At 47.5% G+C, this 27,699-nt stretch overlaps 2 protein-coding genes across 3 annotated transcripts; both read right to left on the minus strand.

The window, feature by feature from the left end:
* Positions 1-706: 706 nt before the first annotated feature.
* On the minus strand, positions 707-22,290 carry CRY2 (cryptochrome circadian regulator 2). Of its 2 annotated transcripts, none has more exons than XM_065684951.1 (12): positions 22,070-22,290; positions 19,153-19,261; positions 15,542-15,684; positions 9,056-9,240; positions 7,764-7,852; positions 6,657-6,797; positions 5,827-6,138; positions 4,621-4,772; positions 4,267-4,469; positions 3,811-3,900; positions 3,173-3,311; positions 707-2,697 (listed from the first exon to the last, which is right to left on the minus strand). In XM_065684951.1, exons 1-11 carry the CDS (start codon positions 22,255-22,257, stop codon positions 3,175-3,177), a joined length of 1,749 nt encoding a protein of 582 aa, XP_065541023.1. In that variant the 5' UTR covers positions 22,258-22,290; the 3' UTR covers positions 707-2,697; positions 3,173-3,174. The 2 variants fall into 2 exon arrangements, with proteins under 2 accessions (XP_065541023.1, XP_065541022.1); XM_065684950.1 differs by having other exon boundaries at positions 3,173-3,314.
* Positions 22,291-22,953: 663 nt separating this feature from the next.
* Positions 22,954-27,172, minus strand: SLC35C1 (solute carrier family 35 member C1). Its single transcript, XM_065685677.1, has 2 exons — positions 26,580-27,172; positions 22,954-24,837 (listed from the first exon to the last, which is right to left on the minus strand). The coding sequence occupies exons 1-2, from the start codon at positions 27,118-27,120 to the stop codon at positions 24,278-24,280; spliced, it is 1,101 nt and encodes a 366-aa protein (XP_065541749.1). The 5' UTR covers positions 27,121-27,172; the 3' UTR covers positions 22,954-24,277.
* Between the last annotated feature and the right edge of the window lie 527 nt (positions 27,173-27,699).

The raw sequence follows: 27,699 nt of genomic DNA on the forward strand, positions 1-27,699 counted from the left end.
TGCCTGCTTCAGGTCAGATATTGCCACCTAGCCCTGAGACACAGAAAAAGGCCATTATCCCACGAAATGGAAAGCCCCAAACTGGCATCCATTTCACGCTGCTTCCTCCACCTCAGCCTGCAGCAATCCTCTGCTCCTTCCTGAAACAAAGATGGTATCTTCACTAATGGTCCCTGGTGGCTTTTTCTCTCCCCCCATGATTTTCAACTCCAACTGTCAGCAGCCACAGCTAAGGAAAAGTTACCACAAAAACTCACGAAGGTGCAGCCGTGTTCAATCTGCCAGCTTGTAGTGCAATGGAACATGCCCAATCCTAAACATTACAGAAAACAGTGAACACTTGTCCCCCACTCATTTGTCACACAATTCTACCCACCTTTATCCTTTCACCTGGGGAGTTCCCAGTGGATGAATCCCAGCCTATCTAACAGGTTTCCTGCAGGAAGTTTTCCCCTTGCCTTTGGCTTGTCTTACGTTTCTGTGTGTCCTTCCCAGTTCTACTACCCGAACTGTAGCTCCTCAGGTAACACCATCCACACCACAGGTGCTGACAGAAACCTTGCAAAACAGATTCCCTCCAGATCTACAAAGCCTTCTAAGATACCACTTAAAAGATTCAGCCTCCCCTCCCTTTGCCTTCTTACCCCCCAGATCCAGTCCCAAACATGCCACTTACCAACTGAAATAACTTGGATGACAGCATAGAGAGGGTTAAAGACATTTATATATTAAAAAAAAAAATCATATTTACAGACCATTGCCCAAGCATGAGGCCCTGCAAAGGACAGAAGTCACAACTTCTGGAACCTAAGTGTAAAAAGTGCACGTCTTCTCCCTTTCTTCTCTCTGTCGCAGAAGGGGTGTCTCTATTTCTTTACACCTTTCTACCCCCAAGAGAGTGGGAGTAAGGTCTGGGTCAGAGTGAAGGGGACCAAACTTGTTGAGTACTGGCTTTTCCACCAGGCAGGCTTTATGAATACAAGTTTAGAAGAAAGTAAGAGCAGGTAAAGTATTTACTTGGTCGATCTGCTCAATGGATTCCCTTGGAAAAAGAAATCTAGGGTCAATGCCCCAGGGAGATGAGTGGGAAGGAAAGGTTATTCAGCTATTTATAAAGTTAATTCACAGACCCAATTCAACCACTTCAGCTTTCCCAGACAAATTTGAGTCACTATTTGCAGCCTCACTGCTCTGGGTTCAAACATGGGCTCCAAAATGGAATCTGATTATCCCAGTCAGAGAGGGAGATAACTCCTGTGCTTCCCAAGCTGTTCACTGAGCAACTCACATAGTCCCATGTTATCTGTGCCAGGCAGGGAAGCAAGGTTTTGGACAGCAAATGAAAACAGTGCCAACAGCAGCCCATTGCATAAGACCAGCTACTTGATCTACTCCCTCTTTAAAACAGCCAGAAGACAGGTTCTTCTGCAGTACTACTCTCCCTTGCCCTCTCAGATGGGAAGGCAAGTAGAGGTGCTCTGCCAGCACTGTCTTGAAGTGACATGTAACAGAACTGGGCCAAGCAGTGCATGGTTAAGAGCCAGGAAAGCTACACAATCGTCCTGCTTGACTACAAAGCACCAGCACGAATGCAAAGGGCCATAAGGAGCAGTGTGCAGGGCAAGAGGGACTGGAGTATACTGTGTAGAAACCTGAAACACAGATGCCAGTGCAGGAAAGAGAAAACAGAATGGACACAGAGAATGGATAAGGGACTGAAGCTGACGAAGACTCACTTCAAGGAGCTGATGCGTAACACATCCCCTATCAGTACGAGGCACTCACAGGCTACACACCATGGTTGCTCCATCTGAGGGAGCTCTCGCTCAGGGAAGGAAATGCTCTAGAGTGCAGGGGCCCAGATGTTGCTTCCTTATTATCTGGACCAGCAAACTTCTGGGAAACTACTTTACTCCTATCAAGGCATGTTCTTATTCTCTCAAGAATTTCTCTTCTCAGAGTCCCTCCCACCCAATGTCAAAGTGCTCTGAAGCTGCCCCTTCCAGACACCAGCCCACGTTGCAGCAGCGAGATTCTTCTGCAGGGAGAGTTTTAAGTGCTGTTCAAGCATACAGACGGTCTGGTTCCCTTTGTTCTTGTGCTACAGTTGTCCTTCATTTTCTTTCCATCCCATGAGTACCACCTTGATTTACTCAGAAAGCATTTACATCTCTGCCAGTCTAGACTAATGAAAGAAAACCTGAGTTTCTCCTGCTCTCTCGTAGGATGGGTACTCTATTTTTAACACTATAGCAGCTTCCTTCTCAACTCCTACTATAATTTGAATTAATCAGCACCACTCACTGCCTAGTATTAGTGATGAGAAAGGACGTTCACTACTTGAGATGCGCAGATGCTGCTCCCTACATCAATGCATCAAGCCACTGTCAGAAAAGAAAGATACACCTGGGACTGCACAAGCTGATAGAAGGCTCACCCCACCTTAAATGTGGTCAGATTTTGGACATGGCTGAGAAGAGACATAATCTGCCTCTCTGGAGACCAGAAAGCCAAATAGTCCCAAGCACAAGTAACGCAGTGCCCTTTTGTGGCAGCTATTGGAATTACACACTTATATGAGACCCCAGATTTCCTGTTGCGGATCACAAGTTCCAGTCCCTCCATGGCAGCAGTCCCTACTCCTCTGGTCACCTCTTCAGCACTCTCCCTCTTCACTTGCAAGGTGCTTGTTGCTGGCTGTAGGAAAAAGCAAAAGAGAGAATTTGCCTCAAACTCACTTTTCATCCTGGGAAGTTGGCAGAATATGCAACCAGTTCCTTCCCTCCTGGAAGCATTTCAGGAAGATGACTGGACCTGCTTCCTCTCCTCCTGTAGCCTGTACCCTTGCCACATGGGCAAACCTGGCTGCAAACCTACCCTGTGGAAGGATAAGCAGCCTCACTAGAGCAAACCCAAGAACAACTGTGCTCTGTGATTGTTCTAGCAACAGGGTACTGCTGGACAACTGAGTTAACAGCTTGTCAAGCAAAAGCAAAACAACCAGAGGGCAGCCCACTGCCAAATTGCAGGGCTATGGAATATACAGTCAGCCACCACCTCCCTCCATAAGCAAGTCCATTTTGCTCATCAAAATGCAGGGAGCAAATGGACTGAGCCTTGCTATCTGCCAAAACAAGGCAGTTTAAGCCAGATCACACTGGGGACTACTCACAGTCATAAACTCTTGCCAGGGACCTCTGGAGCGGGGAGACCTGTCACTTTGGCTCGTTTGAACAGTTCTTCAGTGCACAGCTCTTCTGCTCCCTCGTGTTTGCGCTTTGGAGAAGCCTGGTCTGCTTGCGACAGCCTCACTGCTGTAGAGCAAGAAGAGTCATTGCAACAGTTCCCCTGCCTTTAAATCTCACGAGTACACCCTAGCCTAACCTGCCAGGAGAAAGAACATGCAGTGTACAAGCACAGACATGTTGCCACAACCTCCTTGAAAACTGTTGAAAGACCTTTGTTAAATGCAGAATCAAGTCCCTCAGAACAAGCACAAAAGTAATCTCCTTTGCTGGAGGACAGCTTCATTACACCTGACTGGCCCTACAGCAATCTGCACTTCTCCCTTAAGTGTCTGCATATGATCCCATACAGGCAATAAAAGGTTCACTTTAATCAACTGTTCTTCAGCCCTTTTAGAAATGAAGGCTCGCTGGGACTTCTGAAAATGCCTAAAGGAAGGTGAATGTGATCTAGGTATTCCTAGCTACACACTCTCTTCTTATTAGAAAAGCATCTCTCCCTCCTCCTGCCCATAGCCTGTAAGTCAACATGAAACTATCTCAAAAGCACAAACCTCCAGCTCACCTGTACTGGTGCTGCAACCCGGCCCTGAGGCTGAGTCTGTAACTGGGCCACTGAGATCTTCCACACATGAAGGGACTGATGCCAGTAAACCTAGAGAAATGCAAGAAAATCACAGTTAAGAAACACAACTATGGTGGCAGGAGAAACCTTTCACATGGAGCCATCTTAGTGATGACCAACCAGTGCATCCATGTCCCAAAGCAGGACGAGTTCAGAGCTGCGCTCACCCACTGCTGGCCACAGACACACAGTGATCCAGAAGTATATTTATTTAACATTCTTTGCCTAGTTTTTTTCCCCACAAATGAAGAACAGACCATTGGTGGCACAGGGATGGTGCTGTGCCATCACCAACTCTCAAAACCACTCAGTGATATCTATTTTAAATCGCTACCTTTCCTCCTCGCATTTTATTTCTTATTAAAGAAACAATCTTTTGCAATTATTGGCACTTACAGAGCCCTCTGTAGCGTGACAGCTGCTGGTAGATCTGCTTCATGCGCTCAATGTTCAGTCGACTGGTCTCTGCGTGGTTCACCATGGGTTTGGGGTAGTCCACCCCAATGATGCACTTGGCTGCCTTCTGCACAGACTCTGGGGCATTCCATGGTTCATAGATGTAGCGTGACGGGAAACCCTTTAGTTTGGGCAGGTATCTCCTGCAACACAAGTAAAAAGATGCACAAGCATCACTTAAAGTGCAGCAACACAGTATTCACAATGCACACAAAGTGCTTATACACCTGTCAGCCACTGAACAACTTAGGCTCAGAGTTCAAGCAACAGAGAAGCTCCAGACACATCACTCACTTAACGTAGTCACCACTGGGGTCTGTGCGACGTCCAAAGCCCACAGGGCAGTAGCAGTGGAAGAACTGCTGGAAGAAGGCACTGCAGGAAAGCCACATCCAGCTGCCTGCATTCACGCTGAAGTCTGCATCCAGCAACAGCTCATCAAATACCTGCAGCAAGGGGAGGAAAAGGCACTGAGAGCTTCCCCACACAGGACTTTGTGGCAGGAAGACCCAAGATGCCAGTTCAGATGGCAGGTGCTGAGCTGTGAGCACAGCCCCTAGGAACCAGAGCAGCAGCAAAGAGGCTATGTGCTGGCTGAAGCCAGTTGGCTGGTCAATAGATCTCACTTTATGATGCTTTCACATAGGGAGGCTCTGTCTGCTTACACTGATAAAGTGCTGCCTTATCTCTCATGCAGCCAGGGACTAAATCACTACCTAGTGTTGCAGCAAGCCGTGGGTATTGATCCTAACCTAGGAGGCATAACAAGTGCAAAGCACCAATCATGGGAAGCAGGCAGATGCTGAAAAGAACGAACACCAAAGCAAGAAGCCCTCTGAAGGTCACAGAGCACGCTGCCACTGAGAGGTGGACAGGTTTCAGCAGTAACTTACATCCATGCAGACACTGCACTTTTAGCATCTGACCTTATGATGCACATTCTGCTATGTGCTCCTTTGTCACCTTGGTGACAAGACACCTCTCCCTCCACTTTGTGTAGGGCTGTGTGTGCACTGGATAGGTTCAAGCTGTCTGTCCCTTCAGATGGCCCAAGAGGAGGGTCTTTTACCTCTTTCCTTGAGAGACTCTAGACTCAGATTTCACAGTCATGGAGCATTCCCTGACCGGCACGGTGATGGATTATACAATCCATTTCCATGAGGAAAAAGGTCCAGTCATAAAGTGACACTGAACTTGCAAAGAAAACAGATGGATTGAGAGAACTTTTATAAATTAAAAGAATAACCTAAAAAGCCCCCAGTACCCCAGACCATATTTACCAGTGTGTCCCTGTAACATTTAATTATGGTTACTGGAGACTCTTGATAGTGTCAGAGCCCCATGGTAGAAGGCAGAAAGAAGTCATGCAGTTGGCAGGGCAAAAGCCTCTTCCACACACAAAGCAAAAGCCATACCTGTGTACCCATCCTTGCAGAGAGTGCCAGGGAGACTTTGTTTTCCATATGGACTCCTGCAAGCCTCTGGAAATGCCAGACTCACCCTGACTCCTGACTCCCAGCTGATCCAGAGGTCGCCCCTGGTCAGGAAGCAGGCCACCGCATGCCTGGCCAGATGGTGGATCCAACCTTCCTGTCTCAGTTGGGTCATGATTGCATCGATCCAAGGGAAGCCTGTCTTGCCCTCTGCCCACTTTGCCAAGGCTTCAGGATTCCTGTCCCAGGGGATTTGGATGCAGATGGGGTTCCCCTCCATGCGATCAAACTTTGGGTTGTTTGTGGCTGCTGTGTAGAAAAACTCCCTCCACAGCAGCTGTCCGTACAGAGAGAGGGGTGGTGTGCTGTTCCGCTTCACCTGTGGAGCAGGGAACAAGGTATTCGCAAACAGGGGAGGACTGGCTTTATTAAGCTGAAAAGTAAGCCACCCATGCATTGAAGGTGTAAGCCACTCATAGATTCATACGCAATTCCAAAGTCAGTTACTAACAATTGCCATAAAGGAGCTCAATTCCAGATCATCCTTTACGAGAAACCCCAGGTGGTATAGTCAAGAGTACTGCTTTTAGCTCAGTACACCGACAAGTGACTTGGATGACACAAGACTAACAGGAAAAAGCTCTATTTGGCTCATGACACAAAAATCCAGACTGAAGAACAAGGTACCAGCAGATTTAAGATCTGCTTGACTGTATACAGGAGAGTCCCTTTTCCTCACCCCCAAGTGCCTCTTCTTTAGTGTCAACAGTAGCCCAACAATCAAACACAAAGGAGGCAACAGCAGCTTCTGCAGCTGTTCTGGCACAGCCTGGGAACCAGCACCATGCTACCTATGCTCACATCCAAGCTGCTCTCCAGATGAACCTCTAGTCTTACCTTCTTATACAGCTCCCAGAGACGATAGTAAAACAAGCGGCAGGACAAGCAGCCAAAACGCAGGTAGGGACTGAGTCCTGTCGGGCTGGCCAGCAAGGAATTGGCATTCATCCTTGGTCTTTCGTAATTTGCAACCCATGCCTAGACACAGTCAGGAAAAATAAGCCAAAAAATCCCACATTTTGGGAACATTGCTAAGGGCAGACCCCTGTGCAGGTGGTGAGGCCACTTAGGTCTGACAGCAGAGTCTCTTCTATTCACCTCCAACTACTGCTGGGAGAGAGCTCAAGTGAGCAGCCCCAAACCCTACACCCTTTTCAAGACATGCAAGACCTTTGCTCCAGGATCTAAACCAGTTACTTTGGCCAAGAAAAGGATTAAGCTTGCTTTGTATTCAGGAGCTAATAACCCTGAGAGCTCCTAGGGATATTAGGAGAGGGATACAAGCTAACCCAGTTGTTTATGTTTAGGTACCTCTACCTTATTTCACACCTTAAAAATTCAGACCTTTTTGTGGAGCAAAAGAGCACTTGTTGACAGTTTATTCCCCTTTTAGCATAAGAATTCATAGTTTGATTTCTACAACTGCTCCAAGTCGCCCAATATTAAAAAGATACACAATTCTTAAAATTGAGCTGGGTCATCTTTTAATTACTTTGAAACTGTTTGCCTTGTGTGTTATAACCAAGAACATGTGCCCCATAGAAAACAGGTAAGTATTTCACCAAGGGGCTCAAGTAATACCAGCCAGTGTGACAACACATTAACAGGCTGATGTACAAGGGGAAGGCCTACTTTTATAAGCATGTACTTGCACTAATCCCTCAGCTACAGACAAAACAAGATGGTGTGTAGCAGGAACTGAGCAACTTACAAGAGTTTCCAAGTTTGCAGCCCTCTAAAGGAAACTGAGGGGCAGAAACAAGAAAAAAAACCTCTGTGCTTCAAACAGCAGCGTAACTAATACACAGATCTACTTCTTTGGGTCTGAGGAAGCCCAAGAGCTCCCTGATCCACACACCACAAGATCACAGGAGTGCTCCAACAACATCAAACACTCCTCCCAGAGGTGAATGCTGTGATCACCACTTAAATAACAGGGATTACCTTTCTTTCCAAGTGTTTATCCAACCGTGCTAAGGCTTCTGTCTCCCCTCCTTGCCAAACTGCAGGGGCAAGACCATCCGTAGGAAAGCCTGACAGAAAGAACTTGGTAAGATTCAAAGCCATGCCTGACATAGGGTATAGACAGAATTAAGCAATGATAACAGCAAGACACTACATACTGCAGTTGCCTAACACGGCTTGCCTGCTGCTGTAGTCCTTGTATAGCAGACAAATCACATGGTCAAGGAGAGAACCTGCTCAAGCCAGCACTCTCTGTGCTGTGTCAGCACTTACCCAGAGGGCTCAGCTCCAAAGGCCAGAGCAGCTGGCAAAGGAACACCTGATCCACAGCTCTGCCTTACAAAATACCTTGCCATGGACACCAGCAACTCACTAGGTAGTCTGGCTGCTCCTAGTGAGGCTTTTACTCTGCTGGATGCTGGTGCTAGAGAAGCCTGGGGAAGTGCTGAAGAACTGATGAAAATGGAAAGCAATAATGCAGTTTCCTTGCACTGCTCTATGCTGAAAGAGGAGCCTCCCCTGGCAGCAAGCACAGCCATGTAAGGTTGCAGGCAGTCTCATGTTAGACCAGACAATAAAGAAAGCAGATCTACCCAGGACTGTAACCTTAGGATACTCTTGTTGTGAAGCCCCCTGCTTTCACATGACTGCTGAAACTGTGCCCTAAGGTACAAGGTGATACCTATAAAGCTGGTATGGAGCCTCCAGTCACACACATGCAGACAGTATTCTGCATTAATCTTTTCTTCCCTTGCATTTAGATTCCCTGACATAGGCCTTGAATTCTTCATCCCTGGATCTCTATTCGTCCTCCTCCAAGAACGATACAGCATAAGGCATAGGAGGATGAATGAAAGAAGTTTCTGTCATAATCCTTTGTCTTGCTAAGCAACCAAATTGATGCTGCCTGGCAATAACCAAATGAAATTATCTAAGCCTGGTACATAGTTAGTTTACATCTTCAGGTCTGTTACACAACGCATCAGAGATGGTAATAGGAGGAAAGCAGCTGGAGAGGACATGAGACACTGGTGCAGCAGTTACATGCTCAGTATAGCAGAGAACATAAGGACAGATACAGAGTGTTTCAAAGCAATGCTAAAGGGACAGCAGTCTGTTTTCATAAGGTCCAGCACTCATTAGGCTGCTTCTATGGCTACAGGCAGCCCAGGTCAGATGACAACACTGGAGCTGTCCTGGGCACAGAAACAGTTCCACTAGATCCCAGTTTCAGCAGGCAGTTAACGCTTGCCTTGCCTTCTGACACATACCCAACTCTTCCAGGGATGGGACCCCATACACATCGTCATGGTTCTCCTGGATGTCCACTTTACATGTCTCCATCTGCTGGCTTATTACAGTGCTCACTGGCTTCTTCGGGAGCTCCATGCGGCTAATGATGGCCTGGAAACGCTTGTAGGTGAGGGGTGGCTTGTGGCCATTCAGCTCGATTATTCTGGAGACAAAATATGCATTACAGTCTCATTCCACATAATACACATAGGAATGGCAGCCAAACTCCATCCCACTTTCACTCTGGATACAGAAATCCTTATAGACCTACCTTGCACTCGATGCATCCCACGAAGAGATATTAAAACCAACCAACCAAAACCTCAAAACACAGCAAAAAACAAACCCCCATATTTTAATTCATCTCCATGGGGAAAAAAACATCAAAACACCTCCAGCCACATCAGGTTTAGCCTCCAATTTTTCTTCCAGAGCTCCTCATCAGACCCCTGTATGAAATCTCAGTCTGACTACTGCGTTTCTGTCTCCCCAAGCAAATTCCAGACCTGCATCTGCTCCCCTGACACCTTGTGATGTCCTAACATGATCCTGACCTTACTTCCCCCCATCTGACATGAGAAGTCCCAGCCTATTTTAGCGACCCCTCCTTCCACCTATGTCCGATGAGACAAATCCCAGTTTGCGTCATTTGTCTCTCCCAGCGATTAGAGAAATCCTTCCCCATGCCAGAAGGTCACGAGCAGACCTGTCTCTTGCTATTCCTCAGTGTCAGATCATGCTACTGGAAAAGACAGCCATAATTCCCCATCCCTCTATTTCACTAAGCATCTACAGTCTGCTAGTGCCATGCAGTCTCATTTATCCTGGGACAGAGATCTTTGAGAAGCCCCCTGGGCCAGGTAAGTGAAAGATGTCCCTTTGAGCACGGTCTCCTGCAGGGAGAGGAAGGAGTTAACAGCAAAGCAGACAGCACAGAGCTCGCCAGCATTACATAAAGCCGAGACAGCCAAACCCACGGCTCACACGGGAGCTGCAGCAGAGCAGCCTTCCCCACCCATTACAGTCAACAGCTTATGCAAGGGGCCGGGCTTAAAGCCGAGTGGCTCGGCAGACGCCATGTGCGCTCCCTGCCCCCAGCACCGCACGTGTAGCGAGGAGGAGCGACATGCCGGCCCCGAGAGCACCGGCAGCCCGCCCCGGCACCGATGGGGCCTCCGCCTAGGGCCGCCTCCGGGCAGCCGAGGGAAGGGAAAGGAGCCGGTGAACAGGCAGCGCGGCTGCAAGCACTGAACGTGAACCCTCCTGCAGCTCCATCCCATTTTCCTGCTTATAAGTTGTAAACACCGGGACAAAAGGACGCGGAGGAAAAGGCCAATCGGGATGGTTACTGTCATCTTCACTGTGAGGGTGCTGAGCCGCTGGCACAGGGTGCCCAGAGAAGCTGTGGCTGCCCCATCCCTGGCAGTGTTCAAGGCCAGGCTGGACAGGGCTTGGAGCAACCTGGTCCAAGGCAGGGGGTTGTAAGTGGGTGGGTGAGCTTTAAGTTCCTTCCAACACAAACCAGTCTGTGATTCTATACCAGTCTATGATGTGCACTGTACAGTTTCAGTGCCAGGCTAGACAAACAATCACAGCATGGGCACAGCACACTGTCTTCTGTACAAAGATTTGTCCAAGGAAGCCCCCCAGTCAGCAGTCCTTTCCTTCCTCCTACTGTCCTTCTACTTCAGGCAGTACAATCTCACACTACTCTCCCTGATGGCAGAAAAAGGGAGGTGCTTCCCCAGGATTTAATACTCCCATTTCATCTGTCTCTCCCTGCGCAACCCACAGACTACACGTGGCAGGTATTCTGCTGGTTTTCCTGAAGCAGAACAGAGAAGACCAGAATCGCTGCGATACAGAACCTAACCTTTTTAACACTGGTGAGCACACATGAAACCAGCTGTGCTACCAGACTAGCAATACACTGCCCAGCACTATCTGATGGTAGTACCTTGGTGCCTGAAATTACGAGGGTCTTTCTGACTGTCAGTCACACTGACAGGCAACCAAAGCAGGCAACACAAGCAGGCAACCAAAACCTCACCAAACGTAGTCTGGATTACAGGATATCCTAAAGTCCTACCTGTGACAGCAGTGTTTGTGGAGTCTGAACGTGCCACCTCATAGGTGCCAGCTTATATCTCTCATCTCCATGGCAGTGCCTCAGTGGAATTGCTATAGGGCTAGGGAAAGCTGCTTGCTTCAAAACCCTGACACCTGAGCTTGATTGTAAATGACAGGTCTGGGTTCTTGCAGGGGACTGAACGTGCTCCTTCCTGCTGCCCTGCACGAGGAAGAGCTGGCTGCCAGCACTCGGCAAGCAGGCTGCTCAACAATGCGCCCCACTACCAATTCACACAGCTTATGCAATTGCTCTGATCTAAATCCTTGCTCCAGAGAGCTCGTGTAGGGCTACGTGTATACAAGACAAAAGGGGTATTTCTACAGATTCAAAGAGGAGATGGAGAGATATCCAAGAGATAGTCTATACATCAGGCGCTGGGTAAAGGACAAACAACTCGACTTCAACAGCATCACATACATCAGCAGAGGAGAGATGAAATTACTTGATGACAGGCTAAGTATCATCACAGGGAAAAAACACCTGACACCAGATCACCATGCGAGACACATGAGGATAACAAGAGCTGGCAGGCACAAGTTTGACTTAACCTTCTTAGGTGGCAATAAACCACGTTTTTTGGCATACTATAATTACGAACTGCAGAACCTCCAAGGTCTGCACACTTCCCCAGTTCCTTTAAATTACTACATACTCCTATTAAAACATATGTAACTACCATTTCAGCCTTAGGCTAGAATATTTGAGGAAAAGCTGCTCCTGATGCGCACTACAAACACACAAGCCCTCAGTGCTCTTTTCTGCCCTAAACGTCTGCCCCCTGAATAACCCAGGCCTGCCCAGGATTACAGAAAACACAGTGCTGACAGTCAGCAAGCAGGCTACAGAGGCTTTAGATCCCAAGGAGGAGAAAACAGGCAGATCCAGAGAAGAGACAAAACAACCTGTCAGCTAGAAGTTGTCAGATAGAATGATTGTCAAGTAAAGGCTTTGAGCTTGGTAAGCTGATAACGCAAGTGATTATCTTTCTTGTCTGATTTCTACAATCTGAACATCAATAATCTTGACTGGAAATGCCTAGATTTTCTTAGGAGTATTTTTCAGCACTGATGATGATTTTCTATATCCCTCTTGTTTGGGTGAAGAGGAGGGGAAAGATGCTCTGGTTATCACACAGCTATGTTGGCAGTGGAACAAGGAACATATTGTAATCTTCCTACTTTCTTTCCTGGGTAAAACTGGTCAAATTCACAACTTAACTGAACAGGCTGTTTAAAAGGAGCTGATACTGGGAATACACTGCAGGGGACAAGGGAAGGACTGCTGGGATCATTTATGTCGAAGTGAAAGATCAGTCTAAATCGTTTAAAACCAGATCTGTAAATCTTATGGAAAACTTGATCAAAGAAAGATGAGAAGAAGGATCCTAGCACCAGGTTACTAATTATCCAGGAAAAACAGTAGGGTGTGCAGAGGGACAACACATACCATGAGTTAGAAGACTAATGATTGGCAGGTGAGATACCCCGTGAGAGGCTTCCAGGGGAAATACAATATTAGAACTGTATTACCACCTGCTGGGAAATCTCAAGAGATGCCAAGAACCAGGAAATGTCAGAGTTAACTGGAGACTTCAACTGCCTCTGCACAGGCTGGGTAGCTGTCACATCCTGCCACCTGCCAAAAACCCAGGAACAATTGGTTAAGAACCCACAGCAAAAGGCAATTCATGATTTGGTCTTTGGCAGTGCTAAAGTATAGTGAAAATGTTAGTTATCACCTGCCTGTTCTATCTGTGACTGCAGCTTGCATCAATAAAACAGCCTTCCAGGAGCAGCAACAACTTTGAATTCAAGAAGAGAAATGCATAAAAATGAGGCAGGCTGCTAAGCAAAAAGAACAAGCCGAGACGTAAAATGCTGACAGGCAACAAGAAGATGGTTTGAGGATGGTGGTAGGGGGAAAAAAAATATTCAACAGTTGCACACAAAAAGATTTCAGAAAGATCACAAGAGTCAAAACAATTAGAGAACAGCATCAGCAAAGATAATAGAAGGTAAAATCCTTCAGAAAAATGAAGGCCAGATAAAGATAGACAAACCCCAAGCTTTGGTATGTTATATTAAAAACCACAAAAGCAGCTTCTTTCCACCTCCCAGCTCACAGCAAAGTGTGAGAAGCCTTTTAAAAAAAGCCTAAGTAGTTAAAAAATAAAATCCCTTTCCAGACACTCAGGATATTTATAGGGCCAAGACAAGATCAAGTCATAAAAAAAAAGTAGTCTCTGTAACAGCACGTCAAAAACCCTGCATTTATTTTTACATCTGTATTCATTATGGACATATTCAGGGAGGTTACAACTGAATCTTTTTAAGGAAAATTTATCAGGAGATGTCACAGACTGGTAGGCTTGGAAGAAATTAATTCTATGAGAAAAAGGATTCTATAATTCTATTCTAAATGCTACAAAGCAAAGCTATGCTTGAACAGCAACAGATTGCCAGGAGCAGCAAGCATTCACCCAGGAGCTGTAAAGGACATCAAGAAATACCTAAACTAATAGCTGCTGCATGGAACACTTGCCTTAAAACGGAATGCAACAAGAAAGAAGAGCAAGTATGACTCCAGATTTAAAAAGTATCTCAAGGCATCAGAGGGATGACACAATAGAGATTCTGGTATGTGCATTAGGCAGAGGGGTAGAAAATACTAATGGAATCAGTGAATGCGTGGGTATATGCAATATGCTGGAGGGTTAATTTGGCCTTGATAAAAGAAGTTGTGCCTCAAAATTTGGTAGTGACATTTGAGCTTCGGGCAAGGCAGATTCAGTTGATAACCTCTACTTGGATCTTCAGAAACCATCTGACTAGATCCCTCACTGAAAATTATTAAAGAAACCCTGATAAATAGGGATAAAGCAAAAGGTCCCTGCAGACAGGAAATTCTTTGAGATACAGAAGGAGAAACCCTACACAGAGCTGAGCAGGGGCTTGAGCTGCTCAACATTATTCATAAAATAGCTGTGAAGGGATGAAAAAGAGAGGCGGCTGATAAAGTTTACTGACGCAATAAGCTATCTTGCATCGCTAAAGATGAACACTGCATGACCAGCTCTCAAAAATATCAGATGAAATGCACTGTTCGTCATGTTGTTTCTCCATATGCACAGCTATGCAATCTCAAATAGCTATGCCTATTCTGGAAGGAAGCCCTGAGACAACAGTTTAGTGTTTAACAGCACTCAGAAAAAACAGAAAGAATGCTGGTGACTATTAGGAGAAGACAGGAAACATTATAGGACTACAAAAATCCATGCTGCTCCTGCAGTTTGAATGCTAGCTGCTCTCCAGCTCGAGAAACACCCAGATGTATGAAAGTGACAAAACTTAGAAGAGATATGGAAGATTTCTTAGGAAAGAAATTCCACCTGAAAACTTAAGAAAACTAGGATAATCCACATTGGAAAAGACAAAGATGACATGAAGAAGGATGTGAGGGGCATTGACACTGAAGAGGTGAGGATGTAATAAACATTCAAGAGGTCTCTTCCAAGGCAAAGTGCCTGTTCATGAGACATGCTCAAGAAGAATCCCCCACACTCCAAAGACAAGCATTTCCACACAGCATATGCTAACTGCAAAGCTCCTTCCCATGGGAAACTGGCAATGTTAAAGGAGGAAATCTACATTCAGCATTACTGACACAAGTCATATGCCTCCCCCCCCCCCCAAAAAAAAAGGCAAGCAACCTGTAAGAACAGTACTGAAGCATGGTTGAAGTTAAGCGTACATTAGTCTTAGCTGAAAGTCTTTTGCCCTTTAAGGAGATTACAGATATATGGAGATTGTATTTTATATAATTAAACATATACAGCTCAACATAAAGGCAAGGCTCCCCCACAGCAAATACACAACAAAGACAAGGCATTAATGTTTTAAAATATGGTAAGTTTGCCCCAGTCTACCTTGTTCTATTCCTTCCAGCTGTCCTGGCATGTCCATCAGTTACCAGCCCTGCTTTCATAACCTGTTTGAGACAAAAGCTCAACTATCTTTAACAAAAGAGAGCAAAAACCAGCAGTCCACAGAGCGAGGACATGCTCAAGGAGAGCCATCAACAGGACACATCTTAAATGCCTGTTAAGTAGAGAGTTTAATAAGCTCGAGGCAACACCATCCTGTATATTCACGTCACTGCCAGCATTTTAACGTGCTCTAATCAAAAGCGCAAGTGTGCAGAGTAATCCTGTTGACACCTTCTAGGTTCACACAGGGTGAAAGTGATCAACATGGATAATGAAAAGACTGGTCTTCACAGATGTGACAATCCCAGCCTAGCCCAGACAGCACCTCTGCCCCTGCTCTCCCTTTACCTGTCCAGGTCATAGAGGGTGTGGGAGTTCTCTATCACCACCTCCACGCCAGCCTCCTTGGCCAGTTTGATGATAGCTGCATCTCTCTCCTTACCGAACGGCTCCGAGTCATATTCAAAGGTGAGACGAGTGACTCCCCATTCCTGCAAGAAACACAAGGCACAGAGCTGACAAACAAGACTCTTTGTGACCAGCACAATTACAGACGAGGGTTTCAGAGTTCCTGGACAGTCTGGAAGGTTAGAGAAGGTTCCTGTGATGACCAGCGATCTGGACTTGAGATAACCAAAGAGTCAACAATTTTATCAGCTCCAGCAAGCACCACATCAGCCATGCAAATTCCTACCTCAGGTGTAAAACACCTAAAGGAGGTTCAAATTCTTCTCTATGAATGTTCTTAGGTTACAGCTCAGTCCCCAAGCCTAACACCACCTATTTTATTACACATGCTGTCCAAAAGTAACCCTACCATCGGATTCAAGCACCTGCAGAGAACGCCTTTCTGAGAACAAGCTCTACTCAAAACACCGTATTTTTATGTGGAAACTTTCATTAAATGCCACCAGTACACTCTAAATTCTTTCCACTGTCTCTTTAAAGCAATCATGTAGTAGACGACCAATGTCCAACCCAAACAGCAAAAAAACAAAGGTAGTGGCAAGATGGCAACTGAGTGAACCTTTCTGGTCATCACAGTAGAGTATGATAATGTAATTCAGACTTATATTAGAGTTCTGCCTTTGGGGGGTTATTTTACCCCAGCCAAGCCATGCACCTATCCTGTATCTTCATGCCTTTAACAGATCTCTCACAGATTACATGGAACAAGCCTTACAAAATAGCATTCAGGCTTTTCCAGAGCACAGTTTGCTCTCAAGGACTATGGCCTAGTTTTTCTCAGAAAATGAATCCTATGAGAAGAGGTTTAATGGTTTCCACAGCGACCCTCCTGAGACATCCATCAAGCAGAGCAGCAGCCCACAGATCTGTTTAGCAAACACTTTAGTCAAACACATCCAGAAATCTACAGAGACACTTAAAAAACCCTCACAAAACCAAGTTCTAAACCACATTCTCCAAGTGAGACAGTCTAAGTCACCTCTATATACACAGGACAGCCTTTTCCACTTCAGAACCAGACACAAAACACAAAGAACGGATGTGATTAGCTCACTAAAGACCATTGAAAAATAATGCCAAAGACAGGGAAGGGAATTTAGAAGCAGAAAACTGTACAAATTCCCTTCCTTTCTAAGCTTTCAGATTCAATCCTAAAATAATATTAGGAAGGACAGAGAACTGAACTAGTTATGTACTGAATGCACATTTCAAGAGAGGTCCTCCACTCCTTTTTCAAACTAAGAGCATGACACCATCCTTAACTCAGAGCAGGGGTCAAACAGACACGTTCCAGGCCCTGCCCTGCTCCTATGTGATTTAACAGCTTTATTTTAGACTTTTCTTTCTTTTGTAAGAAAGACAGTATCAGCTGGAAGGCTTGGAAAAGATGGCTTTGGTCTTGAAGAAAACACATTACTGTCTTGAAAGAAAGGAATGGAATTAAAAAGCCCCCAACCATGTAAGGCTAGCAGATATTTTAGGTAAGAATACAAAACTTCAAATTCAGGTATTTCCCACACTTTAGAGAAGCCCACCACTCTGTGTGACAGCACAGCACAACCATGCAGAAAACAGTAAGTTGTATGACAGTAAATTGCTGCAGATATACAAAAGAACAGCCATGACTGACTTGTCTGTTAGTATCTAGCCTATAGCAAAGCAAAACTGTAGAAGAAACACCCACCAAAGGGACTGCGAGCAAACTTTAGGGAACAAATGACTCTTTGATAGAAGAGGTAAAATTACAGATGTTTTTTCAGAGGAAGGGAGACAAAAAGCCTCTACAAAGGTTAATACAGAGGTAACAAGCACAATTCTCATGGTATCCACACACAGTAGTGCCTTTGCAGCAACTGCTATTGCCAACATAGCTCAAGTTACTGGCAGCAAGAGCAGAAACTATGTTAGGTCTAAGTGTTGCATTACCACACGTGACATAACTCTCCTCTCCAAAACAGCTGACAGCAAGACATGAGCTGCTGCTAATTCAATGTTCAGTGCAGCAGCTCTGAAGAGGCTTGAATCCCCATGAAAGCCATACTTTTCCCACATAATAGCATAACACCTTCACACCCCCCTTTTCTCTGTTACAGCACATCCAAGATATTCATTAACTCACTTGCTCCAGAAAACAGACTGCAGCAAGAAGCAAGTCTGGCGGATTCCACAAACATCTCTCCAAACCTCTGATTCTGCCAACTACTTCTTGTTGTTTGACCAAAGTAAGTATTTTTCTCCATCAAAATTTTAATTATCCTGTGAATACCTTAAACTAATATAAGTGGGGCATGAACCACTACTAGCCAGAACTTACTTGCAGATCAAAAAGCAACCCAGACACTGAAAACGCTAAAAGCAGCACACAGTTTGAGTTTGTGTCCTGTGTTAAGATGCAAAGCCAAAATAAGTATCAGTGCCCCTTCTGACCTGCTCAGTCCAATTCCCCCCCCCAGTGCTGCCCTGAACACACATCACAGAAACACACATCACAACCATTTACAGCAGGAGGTTATACATTTAAGTTTATGTCTCCTTCTCAGCAGCTGGTCTATAGCACCTGACACTAGTTGTGGTGACACTAGTTCTGTCAGCCATTTGTAAGGTACAGTCCACATGACAAACCCAAATCATAAGATTCTTATGAACCGTTTTAGTTTTGTCACTCTAGTAAAGATGCTGTCAAAAAGCTTCAGAGACAATGGAAAATTCAGTCTTAGAGCAGGGCAGAGAAAAATGATACCGCTGGAGGAACCTTAATATTCAAGGAGATGCTCTGGCCAGCCCTGTCTCTCACAATCTGCAGCAGTGACACTTCAGAAATGTATCCCACTAATACATTAATGACCACTGAGGTCACTGCATATTCCATTGTCCTAAATGGTACATCAGCAGAGAGCCTGGACCCAAGCTGTATTTTGCTGCTGTGCTGACCAGACTGCAGCCTTGAACAGAAGAAGAAAAGGAAGTCAGCTAAAATAAAAGCTTCTGAATTTTGAAATTTTAACACAAAGCCCTATTTGTAACTCACATACAGATCAATATTTTTTTTTCAGTTGTCTGTAAAGATGTGTTGTCACAGCAGTCTTCACAAAGTTAAGAGCTGCAGAAGAAAATACCCAGTATGAGAAGCTTTCAACATAGAGGAGTGCAGCCCTGTGAGACCTGACTTACAGAGACAAAGATGAAGATCACCATCCAAAAAGAGAAGCTCAGGCATGCTAGTATTAGGTTATACCCTACTACTAAATTTCTTTGCAAGTCTGAGTTCAAGAGTGTATCTGGCTCTCAAGCCTGACCCTTATGCTAATTGTAGATAGCTGTAGTTAAAGAAAAGATTTGTTATAGTGAAGATGTGTTATAATTAAGAATTAGTTACAGTCAAAGAGAAGCTGAGGGGATCTCCAACAGCTAGCAAATCATTAGAGTTAAAACAAGGACAACGCCAGGACGTAAGTTTTTCTTCACTATGCTCCAGAAAATTATTCTCTTACTTTAAAGAGTCTTGGGAAGACATCTGTTGGCTGCCCTCGCACAACAAACAAGCGAGAGTTGAGCTTCCTTAAACTGTTGTCCAGATCTTCCAGAGACTGGAGCAGAAATCTGCAGAGGAGAAACAAGAGCAGTTAGTGTAAAGACAAAAGAGGGGAGTCTGCACGGAACTCCAGCAAATCTGCATTACCATTCAAATTGGAAGTTAGGACAAGAAACAGAACAATAATTCATGTTCATCCTGGTGTCTACTGACTGCTATGAGGCTGCAGCACCAGCCAGCTCCCAGCCATTCATGTGCATGTTCTGCTTGCACACATGCAGATTTCCAGGATTTCCTTTTTCCTGCAACCCCCTTCCCATGTTCTCTCTCAGAGCTGGCAGCACCCCCCACCAGCCGCTCTCCCCACATAATGACATGGCAAAAAGCATAAACCGTATAATTCCCTACAGTATTTTCTCTCATTGGTTCTGTTCTGGGGTTGGAGGGATTTTCCTCAGGAAGTAGATGTCGGTACACTACTGCTCCAAAAAGTAATGAATTACTACAAGAACACTGCAAGTTTTACAGTTCTCACTACACAATGACTACACAATGTCACAGCAGAGAAATGCACACTCCTGGCTCATCAGTAGCACAAGACTGAGCATCAGGATATCCCAAGGCAAGATTTATCTGCACTTAGAATTGCTGCAAACAGAACTGCATTTTGTCTTCCACCATGAAGACATAAAGATGAGAGAGTATGCAAAAAATACTAATCTATTCCCTTCCCCCTCCCCCCCCCAAACTGTAAAAAAAGCATTTAAGTGATTTTTACATTTAATAGTGTCTCCCACTACGCTATAAAACATCAAATGTGTAATCATTGCTTTCACAGTCTCATCACCGGATCTACACCATAAGGTCACTGTTTTGTCTAACACTGCAAAAGACACCAGCTCTAAAACTTCAGTCTCTGTGACAGCACGTGGCACTGCTGGCAAACTCACAACCCTCTGTGAGCTGCCAACCTCCACCTCCTCCCCCCATTCCATGTCCACTCTGCAGCGTGACCTGCAAGACATGAGTATCTGCATCAGCTCCCTTAAGACCACATGCAGCTAAGGGAAGCTAAGCTACAACTGCCCTGCAAAGTAGATTCTTTCTCTCTCCTCAGCTGCACTGCCCATAACATAAAACGCAAGCTTTGAGATACAACAAGCTCCCTCTCCACATCCTGAGGGAGGAAAGGATGTGGGGCTCATGAAAAGAAGGGCCCACTGTAACAGTACAGAAGACTCAGAACCACTTCTGGGTAACCTAAACAAACCACCCCCTTTCCCTCAGCCCACTTTCCATCTATTAAACAGGAATAGCAACTTTCCAAGGTGTTCTAAAAATTAAACAAGTGTTCATCCTATATGAATAAATAATAAGGGAATTTCAACATTTCTGGGACCTGGGTAAAACACCAACCGTTGCTTTAGGTGCATGGACCTCTGAATGCAAGGAACTGCATTAAAAAATAAATAGAAAAGCAAAGCCAAAGCTCTCAATAGGAACCAGTGGAACTCCAGTAAATATAAGTAACTTGGCAATGTTTTTGCCTAAAGCCAGTGGTGCTAATTTCTGACATCTGCAGCAGGCACACTTCCAAGAAAACCTTAGTCTTGAAAACTTCACCTGCTCACCTGTTCAAAGACTACAATATAAATAGGATCTGCTTCCCTCCCTGTGGAATGCTGGTGGAAACAAACAAGGATTAAATGGATCAGGAATTAATCTTCTGGGGGCACTGCTTTGGTTGTTCCAAATGATGGCAGTTAGCAACAACAGCAGCACTTGAGAGGCTCTGTCTGCTGCTGCCTGTAGAAAGTCTGGTCTGTGCAAAAATCACTTCATGCTCCCAGCATATTAAGCTGTAAGAGCATCCAGAGTTTTCTGTAATGTGAACATCTACACTGTAGTCATTTCTGCACATTTACAGTTTTTAAGCCATCCTCTGATGAGGGTTCTAGAAATGCTTAAATCACCCTCACTGCCTCATTCCTTAAGGTAAAACTGTGGCGCACAGCAGAGGCAGTCAGTTACAACTAGTTTCCCGAATGCCCAGCCACAGTGACATTTCAAAGAGCACTTGTAGCCAGGTGGCTGTCCTGTCCGCTACCCCTGGTTGGGCAGGAGAGGGCAGGGGGAGATCCCGCTTCGTTTGTATGCAGGGAAGCCTTAGAGAGGAAAATCCCTTCCTGGATTGGGTTTCCAAACATTTAGACAGCCGAGATCTGGCACAACAGCATTATGTAATGCGACTGCCTCCCGGTACACGAGGTTTTGCTCTGCACAGACGTGACTCAAGTACTAACAGCTTCATCGCCACTTCCCCAGCAGCAGCCAAAGTGTATTCCCCTAAAAAACCCAAAGAGGGACTGCAGGAAGGCAGGCGTGCACACATGCCTATGCGCGCTCAGCAGCCAAAGGGCAGATAGAAGGCGCGGGGCTGCCACGCAGGTCTGAGGATCCTTTGCGCCTGCCTCTAAATTCAGGGAAGAGCATTTTCTAAAGCTAAGCCGCCATCGGCAGCAGAATGTGTTGGAAGGGACCTTAAAGCTCACCCAGTTCCAACCCCTGCCACGGGCAGGGACACCTTCCACTAGAGCAGGGTGCTCCAAGCCCCGTCCAACCTGGCCTTGAGCACTGCCAGGGATGTGGCAGCCACAGCTCCTCTGGGCACCCTGTGCCAGCGTCTCACCACCCTCATAGGGCAGCAATACATGGACCGGCCAGGGCGCGGCTCCCGCTGCGGCCCACACCCCTGAAAGCTCTCCGTCAGCCGCGGGAGCCCTCCCCACCGCAGGTCGCGCCCGCACCCAGCCCATCCCGTTCCCCTCAGTCCCCACCCGCGGCATGAGGGCCCGGAGCCACCTCAGCCCACTCACCGCCAGCGGTTGATGCCCACAGCGGAGGAGGCGGCGAACCACGGGTCCAGGATATAGATGCAGCGGAGGGACGCGGCGTCCCGCAGCGCTTCCTGCAGCGCTGGGTTGTCGTGCAGCCGCAACCCGCGGCGGAACCAATGCACCGAGCGGCATCGGGCCGGAGCCGGGCCCAGCGCGGCCGCCGCCATCACTGCCGCCGACTGCAGCCGCGGCCTCCCGCGTCCACTCCGCCCCTTCGCGCTGATTGGCTGAGCTGGCGTACGCTAACTCAGCCAATCAGCGCGAACGGCCGGGACGGACAGAGACGTAAAGGGACTTTGCCGCCCCCCAGCGGCCGCGTCTCCCGTGTCCCCATCCCCATGGCGACAGAGGCTCAACCGTGTCTCCCATCCCTCGTTAGCTCCGGAGACCCCCGGCTTTATTAGGCAGGTTTGGCCGGTACAACAGTGAAAATGTCCGTTCCCATTAAAAAACTAATAATTCAAGGACTTTTAAACAGGGGAAACTCAGGATAGATGTCAGGAAGAAGTTCTTTACTGTGAGGGAGGTGAGGCACTGGCACAGGGTGCCCAAAGAAGTGGTAACTGCTCCATCCTCGGCAGTGTTCAAGGCCAGGCTGGACAGAGCCTTGGGTGACATGATCTAGTGTGAGGCGCCCCTGCTCATGGCAAGGGGTTGGAACTGCATGATCTTAAGGTCCTTTCCAATCCTAACCATTCCGTGAGTCTATGACCCCAAATGGCAGCCTGCATTGAAAAGATGGTACCTGTTGTCATGAAACCTGAAAACAGGAGGCCACCAGAATTAGACAGGAACATACTCTGTGCAGAATCAGAGTGTTCTTCTGTAGGAGTGGCCAGACATCACATGCAAGGTATGGTTAGTCATATCACACAGGATCCACCGGATGGAGTATGTCACAGGCACATCAACCTCCCAGGATCGATACCCAAATAACCCTTTAAATATAAAGGGGCTTAAAAAGTTGGTACAACAGTACAGAATGTTGCTGCTGACCCGTTATCAGAAACCACAGCACAGTATAACCTGAAGCAGCACTTGCACGAGACCAGATGCGGGGCAGATATTTCTGCAGAAGTACCTGTCCGGCAGCAAGTTTCAGGTAAAGGGAGTAATGCAGCCGAGCAAAAGATGTTACAGCTGAAGCATTCACTGAACTGGCCACAGCAGGGTGTTTAAAAGGAACAAAGACAAACTGCACAGGGTGTTTAAAAGGAACAAAGACAAACTGCAAACACCAGAGGAAACTCAAAGTAGATATGGACAAGTTCCCCGAAACAAACTTAATAACAACCCCATTTTCAAACACAAACCTACCCCCAAAACAGAGTAAAAAGGACAAGTGTTGTAAACCCCACCAACTGGGATCCCCACCCCACAAAAGCAAGTGCTTCAGAGTGACTTTCCCCCTCCTGCTGGGCACTGGAAGAGGCAGAGTCCAAGCTTGCTCCTCCCTGAGAAAGGCCACTAGAGAGGGCGTGCTCTCCCTTCATGGGACATGGTGCAAAGAGAATGAGAAGTTCCATTCCTGACTCTCTGCATGATTTCCTGAACTAAGAAACCAGGTGGAGAGAAAAGCAGAATACACCTCAGCAGGATGTGATACAAACTCTTTGAAAAGGAGATCTGGAGGCACTGCTGCTGCTTGGACTTGTACAGAACCAGAAGACAGGGAATTTCCCATCCCTTGCACTGAATGGGGCAACAAGAAGAACGACTGTTGCCAATCCTTTTACAGCAGAACAGATTACTGGAGTCTACCCACAACAGCCTGGCTACCTGCCTCCTCCTTAGGTGGAGGTTCAGGATTTTATAGCTTCAGACTGCATTCATTCAGTTAATTCTAAAATCCCAAGTACACAAAGCTCCCATCTGAGTGTCTGTTACAAGCCCACCCTCCCCCAGAGATGCAAATTGCCCAGAGTAGGTCAACAGCAACATCCATTTTAGAAAACGATCACAAAAAAGATTGCTGTCTACAACACATGCTCTCCCCAACTCTGATACAGGGTGAGATCCCATGGATAAAACTTGATCCAGTCAGGTCTTTGGCTCTGCTTCCTGACACAGTTCCCTGTACACTTGGCAGGTAATTTTTCTTCCTGCTCCTTGCTCTTCTTCTCCCCAGGAGGAAAGGACCACCAAATGGTAACTTTCCGGGCACAGACATGGAGGTGCGGGAGCTGCCTACACACCAGTCTCGTTTCTTTCACTGCTTTTGACGCTAGGATCTTCTTGTACCTTTCTCATCTCCAGCCCTTTAACCCATGTGTAGGCAAAGGAGCCCCCCAGAACCATCAAGTTACTCGTCCACCACAAGAAGCTCTTTGTCTCCTCAAAGTAGATTACAGCCAGCACTGTTTGGGCACAGGCCTTGGCTGTTCCAGATACATTGTGGGTGAGTGGGCTTGTGAACTTAATCTGAAGTCCAGTCACATAGCCAATGGCAAAGCCAAACACTCCCCCCAGGATCATCATTCCCCAAAAACTGGGGCTCCCCAGCTTGTCAAAGTGGTAGAGGGTGCGGAACTCTCCCAGTAGCAACATGAGGGGGAAGAACAGGACACAAGCATTGACGTTGTTGTAGAAGGTCAGGCGCCAGATGCTACCATCCACCACAGGCAGCACCTTCTTGGTGTAGATGGCATTGAGTGAGACACACAGGCTTGCCAAGATCCCAAAGAATATACCTGTCCATGACAGAGTGCCCTCTGCTCCTTCCTGGTCAACACCCAGCCAGAAGCCACCTGCAACCCAAAAACATGAATAATCAGGCACCATCTGAACAACTGCTGAAGGACTCAAAACATAGTCAGCGATTCATCACCTACCTTACACTGAACAACCACAACCGCAAGCAGAGACAGGCTTAAGGGTTTCCCCTTTCTATTAAGCGAACCCACAAAGTGTCATAACTAGTGTCCTGGGAAGATTAATTTTGGGAGCATGATTTATTTTGGGTAATTTACTGTGCTATCATTCAGTCTCAGAGGACTGATTCCCACACTGAGCAGGCAGCATGAATTTAGCAGCTATTATTCCAAAGAGCCAGGAATTAAAGCTACTCTCAGGCTAGCGGTAATTTTTAGGAGATATTTTTTTAATTGAAAAGGCAGCAAACTGACACATAGCAAAAAATAACCCTCAAGGTTTAAGGAAAAAAGGCCTCACAGGCTTTGCTGTTAACGGGAAGGAAAAGATAGGTCAGAAAAGAAGATGGAAAGATAGTAAACACATAGATGTAATATTAAGAAGCTCGATAAAAAAAAAGATCACAAGGGATAAACTGAGTGCAGTATCTTCATTAAACTTTGATGGGTAATGCACTCTTTAACCACCTCCAGAACAGGAGCTACAGGCTTTGCATCTTCAGGGCAGAGAAGGATACCTCTCCCCATCCAGATCATAAACAAAACATAAAAAGGGAGATGAGCTACTGAAGGAGCACAGCACTGCCTTTCCATTAGCTGCTTTGTGTTGGAGGCCATCTGTGAAGTTGCCTGCAAAGTGGCTAATGTGCTTTAAACCAAGCCCAACTACAAATGCACAGACAAGAAAGGCTTTGTGTTGGGCCACAGAGGATGCTTGGCTGTGCTGTCACAGGCATACAAGCAATGCTCTCATTGCAAAAGACGGAGCCAGGGGTCAAAGTCTTAGCGAAACCCCATAAGGCTGGCAGACACCATAGTCCTGGGCAATACCTGAACACAAAACTAGCTGGAGTCAATTGCTGGCATCACTTGGGTGAACCTCTTCTATGAAAAGGAGATTCTCTTGTCTCATTTCCATCCAAGTCCATCTGCTTGTCTAAGAACCAAAGTGAACACATGTCCACCTGGACTGAAGTCAACATTTCACCATTCTTGGCATCTAAATAACACTCCAAAGGAAAGCAGCTTTTGGCATTACCAATGCCTCTGGAACGAAACACTTTGAAGCAGTTCCCGTTAAGCCAGTCAATGCCCCACCCAACACCCTAACCACACAACCAGATCTTCTGGTGGTATTTTACGCTTGGCTTGATCGGCTAGCCTTTATCACAATGCATTCAGCCTCTTTGAATTGGGTGGCTCCATTGTATTGTTCTGGTGCTTTTCTGCTGGCACCCACTGCCTGTTACAGAAGTTACTAAACAAGCACTTGAGAACAGGGGGAAATGCACCTGCTGTTTTACGGCCTTTGGGGGAGCAGCGGGAAAGGGAAGGCAAGTTAAAGTTCATTAGAGAGCAGACAGGTTTCAGTGCTCAAAGGAAAAAGGGAGCCATGATCAAAGGAAGAGTAATTGCCTTTCTTTATGAGTTACCTAGATGTTCCACACGTGCAAACTGGGTTGCCAGAGGCAGCGCAAAGCACAAGCCCTGAGCTACCCCACCGCAGGAAGCTGCCAGGCAGGGCAGGATGGCTTCCCAAGGGGAAGCCAGTCCACTTCCATCCGAGTCTATGAGGCCATCAGCAGTGTGGGTGCAGCCCCCTCCCGCTCCCCCCTCACCTATGATGACTCCGCAGGCCAGGAGGGCATAGAGGGAGGTGGTCTGCTTGAGCAGCAGGTAGGAGAGCAGCACGTTGAAGACGGTGGTGAGGGACCGCCCCACGTTGTAGAAAGCCACACCGACATGCTTGAGGCAGAGGTTGTTGGAGGTGACCATGCCGATGAAGACGATGGAGAGGGGCAGCACGCTGCGGGACACCTTGGGGTCGAGGCGGAGGGCGGGCAGGCCCGGGCAGGGGGGCCCGCAGGCCGCCCCCAGGCTGAGGCCCATGCAGAGGGCGGCCGTGAGGGCGCACTGGAAGAAGGTGACGAAGAGGGGCGCGTCGAGGCGCAGCGAGGGGCTGTCCAGCAGGTACTTGTTGAGGAACACCATGGCGATGGAGGTGAACCAGTACAGGCACACCACCACGGCGATACGCAGCGCCCGCAGCAGGAACGGCGCCCGCAGGCCCTCGGCGTCCTCCTCCGCCGGCAGCAGCGGGTCGGCGCCTCCGCCGCCGCCCAGCGCCATCCGCAGGATCCCCGTCCGCGTCCTGGGCATGGCGGGCGCGGCTCGTCAGCGACGGCCCCCGGCCCTCCGCCGCCCAGCTCCCTCCGCCGCCCAGCTCCCTCCGCCGCCGGCCCCGCTCACCCGGCACCGCCGCCGGCCCCGCGCTTCCCGGAGCGCCGCGGCCCCGCCCGCCGCCCTTTATTCACGCCCCGCGGGCGCCGCTCGGCGCCTGCCCGCCCGCGTCGCCATGTCGGGGGAGGGCCCGGCCCGGCCCCGCCGCCCCGCCCCACCCCGGGCCCCGCCATGGCAGCGCGGCGGGGCCTGGGGCCGGGGGCGGCCGGCGTGGTGCAGGGGGGGCAGGCAGCTGAGCGCGGCCCCTCATGGCAGCAGTGAAGGGCTGCGGTGCAGCAGGAGGTGGTGGTCGTTAATGGCTCGTGTCGGTGCCCGTTATGTGCGGGCTGGAGCAGATGCGATCTGCGTCTTGTGCAGGGATTTGCTAATGTGGATGCTGCCCACAGCCTGCCGCGGAATACAGGCCCGTGCTCTGTTGTCTAACCCTTATTACCGAAATAAAGCTTGCGGTTTTGTGGAGGTAATAAAACCTCTCCAGCACGACCTGAATGATGCTGA

This window comes from Lathamus discolor, chromosome 6, assembly GCF_037157495.1.
Source record: "Lathamus discolor isolate bLatDis1 chromosome 6, bLatDis1.hap1, whole genome shotgun sequence".
Classification (NCBI taxonomy): domain Eukaryota; kingdom Metazoa; phylum Chordata; class Aves; order Psittaciformes; family Psittacidae; genus Lathamus; species Lathamus discolor.